General features: G+C 47.7%; 1 protein-coding gene across 1 annotated transcript in view; it reads right to left on the bottom strand.

The window, feature by feature from the left end:
- Nucleotides 1–18,631, bottom strand: part of ALPK2 (alpha kinase 2) — a 199,705-nt gene that overhangs the window by 10,843 nt on the left and 170,231 nt on the right. Inside the window, exon 10 of the mRNA XM_063959467.1 lies at nt 16,379–16,427. Within this exon, the coding sequence (XP_063815537.1) occupies nt 16,379–16,427 (49 nt within the window). The remainder of the gene's footprint in view (nt 1–16,378; nt 16,428–18,631) is intronic.

Raw genomic sequence — 18,631 nt, 5'->3', positions numbered from 1 at the left:
CTGGTTGCCATGGGCAACCACTCCACTCTTCTTTACACTGCTTGATACATTTCCACTGTATAATAGATATCTCCTGCTTTATTTCAGGACACACAGAAGAACACCATAGCTCCTGAATGCCTCTATGGGAACCGCAATGTGTTCCCCGTTATTTACATTTAATGGTTTTTAATTTATCATTTTTCATTTACCTGTATATTTTCCATATGTGTCCTTGTTATTTTGCTGTGGTATATTTCTGGCTTACCACGCATTGTACAGGATGTACACACAAGGATTGTCGTTCCATATCACATCTCAATGCAAAAGGGATCGCTAGTCCTTATGACAATCACATGAGAGAATATGATGGACAGAACATGGGGGGGTCATTCCGAGTTGTTCGCTCGTTATTTTTTTTCGCTACAGAGCGATTAGTCGCAAACTGCGCATGCGCAATGAACGCAGTGCGCCTGCGCCAAGTAAATCAGCACAAAAGTTTGGTATTTTACTCACGGCGTAACAAAGTTTTTTCATCGTTCTGCTGATCGTAGTGTGATTGACAGGAAGTGGGTGTTTCTGGGCGGAAACTGGCCGTTTTCTGGGAGTGTGCGGAAAAACGCAGGCGTGTCAGGGAAAAATGCGGGAGTGTCTGAAGAAACGGGGGAGTGTCTGGGCGAACGCTGGGTGTGTTTGTGACGTCAAACCAGGAACGAAACTGACTGAACTGATCGCAGTGTAGGAGTAAGTCCCGAGCTACTCAGAAACTGCTAAGAAATTTCTATTCGCAATTCTGCTAATCTTTCGTTCGCAATTCTGCTAAGCTAAGATACACTCCCAGAGGGCGGCGGCTTAGCGTGTGCAATGCTGCTAAAAGCAGCTAGCGAGTGAACAACTCGGAATCACCCCCATGGTACAAGGCTGATTGTCCTGTTCTCTATACACTGCTCTTAGGTGGTCATTCCGAGTTGATCGCTAGCCGCATTCGTTCGCTGTGCAGCGATGAGGCAAAAAATCATCACTTCCGCACATGTGTATGCGGCGCAATGCGCACGCGCGACTTACTATTACAAAGAACGATGCAGTTTTATACAGGGTCTAGCGATGCTCTTCAGTCGCACTGCTGGCCGCAGAGTGATTGACAGGAAGAGGGCGTTTCTGGGTGTCAACTGACCGTTTTCAGGGAGTGTAGGAAAAACACAGTCGTGCCAGGGAAAACGCAGGCGTGGCTGGGCGAACGCAGGGCGTGTTCGTGACGTCAAAACAGGAACTGAACAGTCTGAAGTCATCGCAAGCGCTGAGTAGGTATTGAGCTACTCTGAAACTGCACAAAAAAACTTTGCCGCCGCTCTGCGATCCTTTCGTTCGCACTTCTGCTAAGCTAAAATACACTCCCAGTGGGCGGCGGCATAGCGTTTGCACGGCTGCTAAAAACTGCTAGCGAGCAATCAACTCGGAATGACCACCCTAGTGGTCAAGCGAAGGGTTCTTGCAATCTAATACTCCGTTCACACTGCCATAGCCAAGTCACACACGGGAATTGGATACGTGGTCCTTCCCGGGTGTGATCTGGCATTGGACCTGAGCGATGTGAACGGGATGACATCATCTCCAGCGCCGCCTCTCCCTATGCTGTGAACGGGTCCCGGGTAACCTGTTCACACTGCGCCTGACCCAGTAATTACCCGGGAATAACTCTTCTTTATTCCCGGGTTGAACTGACGGGTTAGGCGACCCGGGAATTCAGCAGTGACCCATTCACACTGCACTGCAACCCGGCAAAATACTGGGCCGTTTTTGGTGCAGTGTGAACTAGAGATGAGCGGGTTCGGTTTCTTTGAATCCGAACCCGCACGAACTTCACTTTTTTTTCCACGGGTCCGAGCGACTCGGATCTTCCCGCCTTGCTCGGTTAACCCGAGCGCGCCCGAACGTCATCATGACGCTGTCGGATTCTCGCGAGGCTCGGATTCTATCGCGAGACTCGGATTCTATATAAGGAGCCGCGCGTCGCCGCCATTTTCACTCGTGCATTGAGATTGATAGGGAGAGGACGTGTCTGGCGTCCTCTCCATTAGAATAGAGATAGATAGATTAGATAGAGAGAGATTGTGCAGAGTCGCAGACAGAGTTAGTTTACCACAGTCAGTGACCAGTGCAGTTGCTAGTTAACTTTTATTTAATATAATATATCCGTTCACTTCTCTCTGCTATATCCGTTCTCTGCCTGAAAAAAAAAACGATACACAGCACAGTCAGTCACACAGTGTGACTCAGTCTGTGTGCACTCAGCTCAGCCCAGTGTGCTGCACAGTCATCAATGTATAAATTAAAAGCTTATAATTAATTGTGGGGGAGACTGGGGAGCACTGCAGGTTGTTAGCAGGAGCCAGGAGTACAATTATATTAATTAACAGTGCACACTTTTGCTGCAGGAGTGGTGACCAGTGCCTGACCACCAGTATAGTATTGTTGTATACTACTAATATCTCTTTAAATATCAACCAGTCTATATTAGCAGCAGACACAGTACAGTGCGGTAGTTCACGGCTGTGGCTACCTCTGTGTCGGCACACGGCAGGCAGTCCGTCCGACCAGAATTGTATTATTTATTATTATATACCTACCACCTAACCGTGGTTTTTTTTTCATTCTTTATACCGTCATAGTGTCATCCTAATTGTTACGAGTATACTACTATCTCTTTATCAACCAGTGTACAGTGCGGTAGTTCACGGCTGTGGCTACCTCTGTGTCGGCACACGGCAGGCAGTCCGTCCGACCAGAATTGTATTATTTATTATTATATACCTACCACCTAACCGTGGTTTTTTTTTCATTCTTTATACCGTCATAGTGTCATCCTAATTGTTACGAGTATACTACTATCTCTTTATCAACCAGTGTACAGTGCGGTAGTTCACGGCTGTGGCTACCTCTGTGTCGGCACACGGCAGGCAGTCCGTCCGACCAGAATTGTATTATTTATTATTATATACCTACCACCTAACCGTGGTTTTTTTTTCATTCTTTATACCGTCATAGTGTCATCCTAATTGTTACGAGTATACTACTATCTCTTTATCAACCAGTGTACAGTGCGGTAGTTCACGGCTGTGGCTACCTCTGTGTCGGCACACGGCAGGCAGTCCGTCCGACCAGAATTGTATTATTTATTATTATATACCTACCACCTAACCGTGTTTTTTTTTTCATTCTTTATACCGTCATAGTGTCATCCTAATTGTTACGAGTATACTACTATCTCTTTATCAACCAGTGTACAGTGCGGTAGTTCACGGCTGTGGCTACCTCTGTGTCGGCACACGGCAGGCAGTCCGTCCGACCAGAATTTTATTATTTATTATTATATACCTACCACCTAACCGTGGTTTTTTTTTCATTCTTTATACCGTCATAGTGTCATCCTAATTGTTACGAGTATACTACTATCTCTTTATCAACCAGTGTACAGTGCGGTAGTTCACGGCTGTGGCTACCTCTGTGTCGGCACACGGCAGGCAGTCCGTCCGACCAGAATTGTATTATTTATTATTATATACCTACCACCTAACCGTGGTTTTTTTTTCATTCTTTATACCGTCATAGTGTCATCCTAATTGTTACGAGTATACTACTATCTCTTTATCAACCAGTGTACAGTGCGGTAGTTCACGGCTGTGGCTACCTCTGTGTCGGCACACGGCAGGCAGTCCGTCCGACCAGAATTGTATTATTTATTATTATATACCTACCACCTAACCGTGGTTTTTTTTTCATTCTTTATACCGTCATAGTGTCATCCTAATTGTTACGAGTATACTACTATCTCTTTATCAACCAGTGTACAGTGCGGTAGTTCACGGCTGTGGCTACCTCTGTGTCGGCACACGGCAGGCAGTCCGTCCGACCAGAATTGTATTATTTATTATTATATACCTACCACCTAACCGTGGTTTTTTTTTCATTCTTTATACCGTCATAGTGTCATCCTAATTGTTACGAGTATACTACTATCTCTTTATCAACCAGTGTACAGTGCGGTAGTTCACGGCTGTGGCTACCTCTGTGTCGGCACACGGCAGGCAGTCCGTCCGACCAGAATTGTATTATTTATTATTATATACCTACCACCTAACCGTGGTTTTTTTTTCATTCTTTATACCGTCATAGTGTCATCCTAATTGTTACGAGTATACTACTATCTCTTTATCAACCAGTGTACAGTGCGGTAGTTCACGGCTGTGGCTACCTCTGTGTCGGCACACGGCAGGCAGTCCGTCCGACCAGAATTGTATTATTTATTATTATATACCTACCACCTAACCGTGGTTTTTTTTTCATTCTTTATACCGTCATAGTGTCATCCTAATTGTTACGAGTATACTACTATCTCTTTATCAACCAGTGTACAGTGCGGTAGTTCACGGCTGTGGCTACCTCTGTGTCGGCACACGGCAGGCAGTCCGTCCGACCAGAATTGTATTATTTATTATTATATACCTACCACCTAACCGTGGTTTTTTTTTCATTCTTTATACCGTCATAGTGTCATCCTAATTGTTACGAGTATACTACTATCTCTTTATCAACCAGTGTACAGTGCGGTAGTTCACGGCTGTGGCTACCTCTGTGTCGGCAGTCGGCAGGCAGTCCGTCCATCCATAATTGTATTATTATTATAATATATACCACCTAACCGTGGTTTTTTTTTCATTCTTTATACCGTCGTCATAGTGTCATACTAGTTGTTACGAGTATACTACTATCTCTTTATCAACCAGTGTACAGTGCGGTAGTTCACGGCTGTGGCTACCTCTGTGTCGGCAGTCGGCAGGCAGTCCGTCCATCCATAATTGTATTATTATTATAATATATACCACCTAACCGTGGTTTTTTTTTCATTCTTTATACCGTCGTCATAGTGTCATACTAGTTGTTACGAGTATACTACTATCTCTTTATCAACCAGTGTACAGTGCGGTAGTTCACGGCTGTGGCTACCTCTGTGTCGGCAGTCGGCAGGCAGTCCGTCCATCCATAATTGTATTATTATTATAATATATACCACCTAACCGTGGTTTTTTTATACCACCTAACCGTGGCAGTCCGTCCATAATTGTATACTAGTATCCAATCCATCCATCTCCATTGTTTACCTGAGGTGCCTTTTAGTTCTGCCTATAAAATATGGAGAACAAAAAAGTTGAGGTTCCAAAATTAGGGAAAGATCAAGATCCACTTCCACCTCGTGCTGAAGCTGCTGCCACTAGTCATGGCCGAGACGATGAAATGCCAGCAACGTCGTCTGCCAAGGCCGATGCCCAATGTCATAGTACAGAGCATGTCAAATCCAAAACACCAAATATCAGAAAAAAAAGGACTCCAAAACCTAAAATAAAATTGTCGGAGGAGAAGCGTAAACTTGCCAATATGCCATTTACCACACGGAGTGGCAAGGAACGGCTGAGGCCCTGGCCTATGTTCATGGCTAGTGGTTCAGCTTCACATGAGGATGGAAGCACTCAGCCTCTCGCTAGAAAACTGAAAAGACTCAAGCTGGCAAAAGCACCGCAAAGAACTGTGCGTTCTTTGAAATCCCAAATCCACAAGGAGAGTCCAATTGTGTCGTTTGCGATGCCTGACCTTCCCAACACTGGACGTGAAGAGCATGCGCCTTCCACTATTTGCATGCCCCCTGCAAGTGCTGGAAGGAGCACCCGCAGTCCAGTTCCTGATAGTCAGATTGAAGATGTCAGTGTTGAAGTACACCAGGATGAGGAGGATATGGGTGTTGCTGGCGCTGGGGAGGAAATTGACCAGGAGGATTCTGATGGTGAGGTGGTTTGTTTAAGTCAGGCACCCGGGGAGACACCTGTTGTCCGTGGGAGGAATATGGCCGTTGACATGCCAGGTGAAAATACCAAAAAAATCAGCTCTTCGGTGTGGAGGTATTTCACCAGAAATGCGGACAACAGGTGTCAAGCCGTGTGTTCCCTTTGTCAAGCTGTAATAAGTAGGGGTAAGGACGTTAACCACCTCGGAACATCCTCCCTTATACGTCACCTGCAGCGCATTCATAATAAGTCAGTGACAAGTTCAAAAACTTTGGGTGACAGCGGAAGCAGTCCACTGACCAGTAAATCCCTTCCTCTTGTAACCAAGCTCACGCAAACCACCCCACCAACTCCCTCAGTGTCAATTTCCTCCTTCCCCAGGAATGCCAATAGTCCTGCAGGCCATGTCACTGGCAAGTCTGACGAGTCCTTTCCTGCCTGGGATTCCTCCGATGCATCCTTGCGTGTAACGCCTACTGCTGCTGGCGCTGCTGTTGTTGCCGCTGGGAGTCGATGGTCATCCCAGAGGGGAAGTCGTAAGCCCACTTGTACTACTTCCAGTAAGCAATTGACTGTTCAACAGTCCTTTGCGAGGAAGATGAAATATCACAGCAGTCATCCTACTGCAAAGCGGATAACTGAGTCCTTGACAACTATGTTGGTGTTAGACGTGCGTCCGGTATCCGCCGTTAGTTCACAGGGAACTAGACAATTTATTGAGGCAGTGTGCCCCCGTTACCAAATACCATCTAGGTTCCACTTCTCTAGGCAGGCGATACCGAGAATGTACACGGACGTCAGAAAAAGACTCACCAGTGTCCTAAAAAATGCAGTTGTACCCAATGTCCACTTAACCACGGACATGTGGACAAGTGGAGCAGGGCAGGGTCAGGACTATATGACTGTGACAGCTCACTGGGTAGATGTATGGACTCCCGCCGCAAGAACAGCAGCGGCGGCACCAGTAGCAGCATCTCGCAAACGCCAACTCTTTCCTAGGCAGGCTACGCTTTGTATCACCGCTTTCCAGAATACGCACACAGCTGAAAACCTCTTACGGCAACTGAGGAAGATCATCGCGGAATGGCTTACCCCAATTGGACTCTCCTGTGGATTTGTGGCATCGGACAACGCCAGCAATATTGTGTGTGCATTAAATATGGGCAAATTCCAGCACGTCCCATGTTTTGCACATACCTTGAATTTGGTGGTGCAGAATTTTTTAAAAAACGACAGGGGCGTGCAAGAGATGCTGTCGGTGGCCAGAAAAATTGCGGGACACTTTCGGCGTACAGGCACCACGTACAGAAGACTGGAGCACCACCAAAAACTACTGAACCTGCCCTGCCATCATCTGAAGCAAGAAGTGGTAACGAGGTGGAATTCAACCCTCTATATGCTTCAGAGGTTGGAGGAGCAGCAAAAGGCCATTCAAGCCTATACAATTGAGCACGATATAGGAGATGGAATGCACCTGTCTCAAGTGCAGTGGAGAATGATTTCAACGTTGTGCAAGGTTCTGATGCCCTTTGAACTTGCCACACGTGAAGTCAGTTCAGACACTGCCAGCCTGAGTCAGGTCATTCCCCTCATCAGGCTTTTGCAGAAGAAGCTGGAGGCATTGAAGAAGGAGCTAACACGGAGCGATTCCGCTAGGCATGTGGGACTTGTGGATGCAGCCCTTAATTCGCTTAACAAGGATTCACGGGTGGTCAATCTGTTGAAATCAGAGCACTACATTTTGGCCACCGTGCTCGATCCTAGATTTAAAGCCTACCTTGGATCTCTCTTTCCGGCAGACACAGGTCTGCTGGGGTTGAAAGACCTGCTGGTGACAAAATTGTCAAGTCAAGCGGAACGCGACCTGTCAACATCTCCTCCTTCACATTCTCCCGCAACTGGGGGTGCGAGGAAAAGGCTCAGAATTCCGAGCCCACCCGCTGGCGGTGATGCAGGGCAGTCTGGAGCGACTGCTGATGCTGACATCTGGTCCGGACTGAAGGACCTGACAACGATTACGGACATGTCGTCTACTGTCACTGCATATGATTCTCCCCCCATTGAAAGAATGGTGGAGGATTATATGAGTGACCGCATCCAAGTAGGCACGTCAGACAGTCCGTACTTATACTGGCAGGAAAAAGAGGCAATTTGGAGGCCCTTGCACAAACTGGCTTTATTCTACCTAAGTTGCCCTCCCACAAGTGTGTACTCCGAAAGAGTGTTTAGTGCCGCCGCTCACCTTGTCAGCAATCGGCGTACGAGGTTACATCCAGAAAATGTGGAGAAGATGATGTTCATTAAAATGAATTATAATCAATTCCTCCGCGGAGACATTGACCAGCAGCAATTGCCTCCACAAAGTACACAGGGAGCTGAGATGGTGGATTCCAGTGGGGACGAATTGATAATCTGTGAGGAGGGGGATGTACACGGTGATATATCGGAGGGTGAAGATGAGGTGGACATCTTGCCTCTGTAGAGCCAGTTTGTGCAAGGAGAGATTAATTGCTTCTTTTTTTGGGGGGGTCCAAACCAACCCGTCATATCAGTCACAGTCGTGTGGCAGACCCTGTCACTGAAATGATGGGTTGGTTAAAGTGTGCATGTCCTGTTTTGTTTATACAACATAAGGGTGGGTGGGAGGGCCCAAGGATAATTCCATCTTGCACCTCTTTTTTCTTTTCTTTTTCTTTGCATCATGTGCTGATTGGGGAGGGTTTTTTGGAAGGGACATCCTGCGTGACACTGCAGTGCCACTCCTAGATGGGCCCGGTGTTTGTGTCGGCCACTAGGGTCGCTAATCTTACTCACACAGCTACCTCATTGCGCCTCTTTTTTTCTTTGCGTCATGTGCTGTTTGGGGAGGGTTTTTTGGAAGGGACATCCTGCGTGACACTGCAGTGCCACTCCTAGATGTGCCCGGTGTTTGTGTCGGCCACTAGGGTCGCTAATCTTACTCACACAGTCAGCTACCTCATTGCGCCTCTTTTTTTCTTTGCGTCATGTGCTGTTTGGGGAGGGTTTTTTGGAAGGGCCATCCTGCGTGACACTGCAGTGCCACTCCTAGATGGGCCCGGTGTTTGTGTCGGCCACTAGGGTCGCTTATCTTACTCACACAGCGACCTCGGTGCAAATTTTAGGACTAAAAATAATATTGTGAGGTGTGATGTGTTCAGAATAGGCTGAAAATGAGTGTAAATTATGTTTTTTGAGGTTAATAATACTTTGGGATCAAAATTACCCCCAAATTCAATGATTTAAGCTGTTTTTTAGGGTTTTTTTAAAAAAACACCCGAATCCAAAACACACCCGAATCCGACAAAAAAAATTCGGTGAGGTTTTGCCAAAACGCGGTCGAACCCAAAACACGGCCGCGGAACCGAACCCAAAACCAAAACACAAAACCCGAAAAATTTCCGGCGCTCATCTCTAGTGTGAACAGGGCATAGGAGATCAATAATGCCTTTCTTAAAGATCCATTTCAAATACGAATTATCTAAGTGTGCCCCCCCACCCCCTCCCCGAGCTGATCTTGCTGCTCCAACGGGAGCCAAGAAGCAGGAACGCAGTCCAACCTGGCCGCACATGTACAGATGATTGATAGTGGCCATCTGCCAACTGCATTTTACACAATGCCCAATAATGACCCACATTGAAAATCTATCCTTATCTGTCATCATAGGCAAATTCTCTGCATTATCCCAGCATATGTGGGAGCTAAATTCTAGATCAGTGTTTCCCAATTTCTAACAGTCCAGGTTTTAAGGATAACCCTGATAGCACAGACAGTTAAATCAAAATAACTGAGGCAACTAATTAAGTCACCTGTGCTCAAGTATCGCTACCCATAAAACTTGGACTGTTATGACTACTTACACACTGCGCGATTTTAGTGAAAGATATGAACGATCTCCTTCATTAATGAACGAGATACCGGTCATATCTTTCAGTGTGGAGGCACCAGCGATGAACGATGCACGGCCCTACGCTCGTTCATCGCTGGTGCCCCGTCGCTTGTGCATGCAGGCCAATATGGACGATCTCGTCCATATTTGCCTGCACTGCTATGGAGCAGAGTGACGGGGGGAGTGAAGAAACTTCACATGAGTGTCTGGAAAAACACAAGTGTGACCAGGCATTTTCAGGGAGGGTGTCTGCCGTCAGCTCCGGCCCCGACCAGCAGTATCACCTCGCAGCGGCTGAGTAAGTCCTGGGCTGCGCAGAGACTGCGCACACTGAGGTTTGTGCAGCTCTGCTCATGAAGTGAACGCACACTTGCGCAGCATTTTCCTCTTCCCCTGTAGGCGGACACTTTCTGATCGCAGGGCAGCACAAAACGCAGCCCAGCGATCAGGTCTGAATTACCCCCATAATTCTGAAAAGTGCGGCTTTTAAGAGTTTAGCTGCGCATGCGCAGTGTGCGTCAGATTTCCACGGAGAAATCACCTCTGATGCAGCCGGGATCTAACTCTCAAAGGAAAGCGGCAATGCCGCGATTATTAATACGAAGGCCCTTAATCTGCTAAATTCTCTCTACACTGAATATAATAAAGACACATTTTCCTGTCCATTGTGACCTTCTGTATACAGGGACGGTGTTAGTTTTGCCTGAAGCAGCCGGTAGTCCGCCAGTGCATCGTATGCAGAGAGATTGCTGGTTTTCTGTTTTGTTGTCTAATCCCCCTATTACACCACCATAAATATCCCTGGTCTTTGCTCATGAAGAAGCACCAACCCGGGATATTGGAGGTAATTCAGATCTGATCGCAGCAGCAAATTTGTTAGCAGTTGGGCAGAACCATGTGCACTGCAGGGAATGGGGGGGGGGGGGGGGGGGGCAGATATAACATGTGCAGAGAGAGTTAGATTTGGGTGGGTTATTTTGTTTCTGTGCAGGGTAAATACTGGCTGCTTTATTCTTACACTTCAATTTAGATTTCGGTATGAACACACCCCACCCAAATCTAACTCTCTCTGCACGTTACATCTGCCCCACCTGCAGTGCACATGGCTTTGTCCAACTGCTAACAAATTTGCTGCTGCAATCAACTCTGAATTAGGCCCATTGCGCAGTGTAAAAGCACCCTGTTGAAATTACCCGAATTGAGCGACCCAGCATTTCAACCTGGATAGCAAGCAGGGTTGAACACGGGTAAGCCAGGTCGATGCGATCTGGGACCCATTCACTGCATAGAAAAGAGGCGCCGTTTGGAGATCATCTCATCTCCAAGCACCACCTCCACGTGCGTCAGCGGTGACGTCACCAGCCCGACATATTGCCAGGACGGGCAGCCTATCTGAAAGGGGTCTATCTGAGTTGCCCCCGGGAAAGACCTGTGCACAGTTCCCGGATGCAACTCAGCATTTTGGTATAAAAGCGGCGTTAACGTCAGTTAGGAAATGGTGTTTGCACTTTTCCTTAGGGTATGAGAGACCGAGGTGCTGCTGTCACCTTTACAATAATAGTCTATCGGTATATTAGACACATTCGCAGAGTTGCTTCAAATCAGCTACAATTGCATCTGTACGGCATGAAATAAACTGAATGCCGATATGAGTCTGTGGGCCGGATTCAAATGTGCTCTCCCCCTCCCGGCCGCAATCGCGCCCGCCGGTGGTATTTTAATGTTACTGCCGATGGGCGCGACAACTTCATTTCAGCTCACTACCCCCCGGGGGGTAGCGAGCTGAAATGCGTGTAAAGAGACCAGTTTGGGTGCCCAAACGGGTCTTTTCACAATCGCGCCCATTAGTTTAGTCGGGTTTAGGTGCTTTGCCCGCCTAAACCCGACCGTACTGTGCGCGATAGGAGCAATAATGGGGGGCCATTTGAATATCGCCCCTCTATCTCCCGTCACTTTAGACGGGAGATAGGGGGCGCGTTAAAATTTGAATCCCCCCCTGTATGTTAAGTTGTACCACACCTGCCTGGCTCTACATCTCTGTGACCCCTCAGCCCCAGTCCTTACACGTGGTTGAACAGAGCCATGTACAATGGGGGTCATTCCGACCTGTTCGCATGCAGCAGTTCTTCGCTGCGGTGCGAACGGGTCGGAACTGCGCCGGCGTGCACAGCAAAAAAAAGAAGACGCAGTGCCTATCGCATGAAGATTGACAGAGGTGAGGCGGTCCGGGGCGGATACTCACCGTTGGATGCAGTTTTCGAGGAGTGGGCAAGTCCAGGCAAACGGAGGGCGGATGTCTGACGTCAAAGCCGGGAGGAACGTCGCTGGATCTGTCGCACAGGGTAAGTAGCTCAAGCCTTATTCTTCAACTGCACAAACCTTTTTTAGCTTAGCAGGGCTGCACAAGCGAGCGCAGCCCTGCTAAGCTAAAATACACTCCCCCATAGGTGGGGATTAGTTGATCGCACCAGCAGCTATAAGTTGCTGGCTGCGTTGCGTTCAACTCGGAATGACCTCCAATAGCCTTATTTTCGCCTGCAGCAGCTCTATAGCTGGCCCAAAACATGCATATGAAATCAGAGTTCACAAGGTGCAGTTTTACAAAGTCAAAGGAAATTCTGAGCTTTGAAAACAGCTACTGTGCATTCATCAGCCCCAGTGTGAGTTTTTAACTAGTGGATAGTAAATCTAGTGGCTTTGGCCCTCATTCCAAGTTGTTCGCTCGCTAGCTGCTTTTAGCAGCATTGCACACGCTAAGCCGCCGCCCTCTGGGAGTGTATCTTAGCTTAGCAGAATTGCGAACGAAACATTAGCAGAATTGCAAATAGAAATTTCTTAGCAGTTTCTGAATAGCTCGAGACTTACTCCTACACTGCGATCAGTTCAGTCAGTTTCGTTCCTGGTTTGACGTCACAAACACACCCAGCGTTCGCCCAGACACTCCCCCGTTTCTCCAGCCACTCCCGCGTTTTTCCCAGAAACGTCAGCGTTTTTCCTTGTTATGCCGTGAGTAAAATACCTAACTTTTGTGTTAAATAACTAAGCGCATGCGCTCTGCGAACCTTGCGCATGCGCAGTAAGCGACTAATCGCAATATAGCGAAAATCGTCAACGAGCGAACAACTCGGAATGACCCCCTTAGCTCAGAAAACCACAACCCCTGCTTAGTACATTTCCTCCTAATTTTGTACTTGTGTTGTTTGATTTGATGTAGTACCTCCATACAGCCAGCAGGTGTCATTGTTGCCATCACTAAGTGTCATTTCCGAATGGGCAAAAGTGTAATTGTGCAATGCAATTAGGATTTTTTATTTTTTATTTTTTATTTTTAAAGGCACTTAATTCTGCACAATTACTCACATTTCTATCATTAAGTGCACTGATTTGCTAGCCAGCCTGTTAGCTTCCGTGGTGATACAAACATTCTGTACCCCGTGAGGAGGCAGAAGCAGGGCCGTCTTTTCGTATGGGCTCAGTGGGCTCTTGCCCAATGGCCCCAGGAGTATGAGGGCTTTCCAGGGGTACCAGATTTTTGAAAAACGGTCCTGGGGAACCAGAGATATTGGATGTCAAAGCAGCGGTCCCCATCCAATCCTTTTAATTACTATTTCCAGCCAGATATATCAGGTTCTGTCTTAGAGTTTTTCTGAGGGTATACTCCAAAAGCTGGGACTCTCCCCTTTTGGTGGACACTGGCAGCTTATCTCTACTATGCCCCATACTTGCCTACCCTCCCGGAATGGCCGGGAGGCTCCCAAAAATCGGGTGGCCCTCCCGTCCCCCCGGAAAGGTAGGCAAGCCTCCCGCTTTCCGTGCTGCCCCTCCATGACCCTCCTCGGCCGTCTGCAGCAGAGAACAAGTGGGCGGTCCGAGGGGGTCCGATGACGCGATTCGCGCTGAATTGCGTCATTGTAGCTCCGCCCCCCGCTATACAGCGCCTATTTTCTCGGCACTGCATAGCGGGGGCGGAGCCACGATGACGCGATCATGATGCCACGCCGCCCAGACTGTCCACTACCCTGTTGGCCACGCCCCGGAACTCCCATTCTGCTGCCAGCCACACCCCCATGCACCTACAACGCTGCCTCCTCCCGGAGGAAGGGGCAGCAAAGTAGGTAAGTATGCTATGCCCAGAACCAGAGATATCAGCCTTCCAGCAGCTGGTCCCTGCTCCAGCTCCACACGCCTGGTATGCAGTTATATATTTTCGTTGGTGGATTGCTCTGGCTCCTGAACTCTGATCCCCAAGTCCCCAGTACCTCCTGAAAGGTGTCCCCAGTACCTCCTGAAAGGTGTCCCCAGTACCTCCTGAAAGGTGGGACGCTCTAGTTTTTATTATCCCATTGAAAGCTAAGAAATCTATTTCCAGGAACTGGAGATATCTGCTGTCAAGCATCTGACCTCCCACCGGAAAATGATGAATATTAAGCCCACTCCAGTATCCACCCCTCCCCTGTGTATTACACACCCCCTACCACCCTGGAACTCATGTACCGGGGCCCCTTCATTCAGCCCAATGTCCCTTCTACAGTTTAGTGTTCTCCCTCCCGCCCCATCTCCCACCATCTGTGCAGTAAAGGAGTAATGAGCAGAAATGACTGCTACAGGTCCTACATGCTGAGCAGAAGATAGAACACCCCCTACCGACCGCGGAACATCAAAACTGCCGCTGATATCACCCCCCACCCCTACCGCTGGAGGATGGGTAGGGGCCCCAGTGCATTGCTCTGCCCAGGGGCCTACACTGCTGATAAGACGGCCCTGGGGTGGGGTTGGCACATGTTAATTAAAGGCGCAGAATGGGAAAACACTTCCTTTCCTGCACAAACACCTGAATTCTCCTGTAATTGAAGTCATAAAGGGTCTGACTACTGTTTTTCTGAATGCAGCCATCGTCATTAGTATTGGGGCATGCACCCCACCCACCCCATGCTGGTTGCAAAACACCTTTCTGAAACAGGCGTGTAATCTTTGAATGTACACTAAGGAAGCCGCCCTCAAAATTCCCATAGCGCCCACTACACGGAGCAGTTGTGTGTGTGTGTCCACATGGTCACTGCCCAGTAACGGAAAGAATAATCCATCAAAAATACTGCACATGTGCAGGACGGGTCCTGCGATCCCATCGCAAAAGTGCTTACACCTCTGCCTGATTGACAGGCAGAGACGTTTGGGGGGAGGGGCATGGACGGCAGGCGTTACCAGAAACAGAGGGGGCATTTTCTGGGAGTGGTGGGGCCAAGGACTGCATCGCAAGAAGCAGTTTCCTTGGCATCACAAGCCTCCCTGCGACGGGCAGCCTGTGTAAGCTGAGGCTTACTCAGCTGGCAGTCAGCGAGGAACATCGGTTGCGATGTTGATCCAAGGTTGCGATGAGTTCGATGGCAAATGCAGCAAGGACGTGTGTATACACCTTCTACTGCATTTGCAGTGCAATGGATTGCATTGGCAAAGCAGCTGCAAGCAGCTATGTAATTGCAATCCATGCTGAATTACTGTAGGCCCATAATTCACTCCATAGACAGCGACAGCAGCAGTGACACTAATAGTACATCATAAAATCATACTTGCCTACTTTTGAAAAAGCATTTCAGGGAGATTGTGAAAGTAACAACTAAAAGTGAGGGCGCGTACTGCTACATCGGAGAGGCGTGTCATGAAAATGACATATCCAAATGTAAAGGATGCCCAAACTTAGTAATATCTATTTGTTGTAGAAAAGACACTGATATTTTGCAGGATTTGTTTGTGTATTGTGTTTTACAAGAGGTTCCATATACTCTAAGTGACCACAAGAAACCTTATTTAAAATGAATGTAGCCATAGAGATCATTGTGCCTTATAAACAATGCAGGGAAATAGCGCTGATGTTCCCATTTGAATGTATTTATCTCTGATTTCGTTTTTCCCCCAAGAATGTAACAGCTGCATAATGGGGGTAAGGTGCAATCAGGGAGATTGCTGGTCTATTCAGGGAGTGAGGGAGATTGCTACTGTTTCAGGGAGTCTCCTGCAGAATGAGGGAGGGTAGGCAAGTATGCATAAAATAGGCTGGATATAAATTGACAGTAGACCATAAAGTTGTATTACTTTAAGTTGCACTGCGTCTATTATATAATACTTATCCTAATGCATACCTCCCAACTGTCCCGATTTTCGCGGGACAGTCCAGTTTTTTGGGGTCTGTCCCGCTGTCCCTCCCGCGGGCCACAGTGTCCCGCGGTGGTGGGGTGGGGGGGCAGTTGGGAGGCTCCCTATCACTCGCTGCTCTGCTCAGTTCAGAGCAATGCAGCGGTAAATAGACGCTGTGCGCATGCGCACAGTGTCTATTCCAGTGAGGCAGAGGGACTGGGGGCATGGCCAGCAGCTCACAGAGCGCTGGCCATGCCCCACTGTGATGAAATTTGGAGGTGTGGCCCACGATAGTGGCATCCCCGTGAGGCCACGCCCCTTCATGATATGCCACGCCCCCTTTCAGCCCCGACGCGGCTACGCCGCGCGAGGAGTCCCTCTTACAGCAATCCGAAAGTTGGGAGGTATGCTAATGACTCATATTGTCAGTAGCTGCCTGGTAATAAAAATGCTCATCTCTGGGTGTGATATTGGCGAGGAAACAGAACAGAGCACACTGGTTACAGATCAATACTCACTCACCCCTTGCCTATCGTTGCTATGCCAACGTCCGTCAGCTTCATCCCGACACCTGCAAGAGATATATTGTGCTTTTATCAGTTTCCAAGTCCAGCACAGATCTGATTATTGTCTATTAATACAGTACTGTAGCTGCAGGACAGTAACGCTGCTGACTGCAATTGCGGCAACTGCTTACAGAGGGGATATCATCAATTTATCTACAATCAAATCGCGACAACCATTGACCGACGGTCAAAATCCCAACATGGTCAAAATACAAAGTCAAAATACTGGCATTTAAAATGTCGACAGGTCAAAACGTTGACATGAGTTTTTCATGTTTTTTTATTGAAACCGACTTATTCATACTTTACCATCCCAGTGGACCTGGAGGGCGAATATAATAGTGTGCCGGACGCAGCGAGGCACCGTGCCCCGAAGCATGGAGAGCGCAGCGAGCCATGCGAGGGGACGCGGTACACTTATACGGTGCCCATGTTAACTTGTGTCAACATAAACACAAAAAACAATGAAAAACGTGTGACGACTTTTTGACCTGTCAACATTTTAAATGTCTGTATCTTAACCTTGTCTGTATCATAAATGTCGGTATTTTGACCTTATCGGGATTTTGACCATCGGTCAATTGTTGTCTGGATTTTGACCGCTGGGATTTTGATTGTAGGTATTGCATACTGATCTCTTACAGAGGGATCAGACGCCACTGCATATGCCTGAATCATACTCGGTCGCAGGTGTCCGATGGGTTTGTATAATGTGCATGCACCGAAACTGCAGTGCGCATGTTATAACATCACAACTCGCGTATTATAAGAGCATGTCAGAACTCTCCATTGGTATACATATAATTGACAGGATTTTATAAATGTGCCAGCATTATAAGTGGAATCAAACACTTACGTTACCCATTTTAAGTCATTATGGTAACATTTTTGGCTGCACCGAGAACGTTTCTGCGCAGCCTATGGACCCGTGAATATATAATGAGCTTCCAGATAAAGATAGGTCTAGATAGGGTCATTCTATTTGGCAACGCGGCTAAACACTCTGTAACTTATTAAGTTATTGCTGCTAATCAACTTCAATAGCAGACAGATGGCAGGACAGTTATGATGCGTCTGGTGCCAGTGATTTCTTCAAGTTCGTATCAGAATGTTTCCCCGCTGGGAAGGTTACTGGAAACTCCCTGGCGGCCGTCCGCCTCGCTGGACTTCACACAGAGAGATCTGGGTCAGCACAGGCAGATTGGATGACGCCGTCAGGGACAGGCTCTCACCTGATACTATGGGTATTCATTTGGATGGTCGACCATGTTATGGTCGACAGTCATTAGGTCGACCACTATTGGTCGACATTGACATGGTCGACATGGACACATGGTCGACATAAAAATGGTCACCACGTGAAAGGTCGACACATGAAAAGGTCGACATGGATTTTTAAAAAAAAATTTATTTTGGGGAACTTTTCCATACTTTACGATCCACGTGGACTACGATTGGGAACGGTAATCTGTGCCGAGCGCAGCGGTAACGGAGCGAGGCACCTTGCCCGAAGGAGGGGACGTGGTGCACTAATTGGGGTTCCCCATCACTTTACGCAGAAAACAACACCCAAAAAAAGTTTAAAAAACCATGTTGACCTTTTCATGCGTTGACCTTTCACATGTCGACCACTTTCATGTGTTGACCATTTGTCCATGTCGACCATGCCAATGTCGACCAATAGTGGTCGACCTAATGACTGTCGACCATAACATGGTCGACCATGATTACCGGAACCATACTATGGTACAGGGACAGGGAGCATTGGCCATCTCATCAGGTTTGTATGGGGTAGTTGTTCATGTATGTGCCGGATCCACTGTTCCTATGTAATGTTCATTTTATCACTGCTTAATAATGCAAGTTCATTGAATTAGTTTTTGCAGGATGTGTTTCCCAATACTGTTGGCAGCGTAAGGTAATTTCCTGTGCGGAAGTGAAGGGGTAGAGTCCTTTTCTGACAACCAAACTGATTTCTGTTTCTTTAGGGTAGCACGGAACCCACAGGAATAGATTTTTCAGGCCTCCCCTACACACCTCCGTCTGGGCTATTTTCAGGACAGCCCTGTGTTGCTCCCATGCAGTATCTACAGATGTGTCCACTTATATTGTTGCTGTGATGCGTACGTAAAGGCACACACTATGCCACGCCCGGCTGCATACGGTTGCACCCACGGGTTTCCATTCAGTGCATATGGATCACGAGTGT

This window comes from Pseudophryne corroboree, chromosome 1, assembly GCF_028390025.1.
Source record: "Pseudophryne corroboree isolate aPseCor3 chromosome 1, aPseCor3.hap2, whole genome shotgun sequence".
Classification (NCBI taxonomy): Eukaryota; Metazoa; Chordata; class Amphibia; order Anura; family Myobatrachidae; genus Pseudophryne; species Pseudophryne corroboree.
Note: the sequence above shows the minus strand (reverse complement) of the source record. Positions and strands in the feature narration are given on the sequence as shown.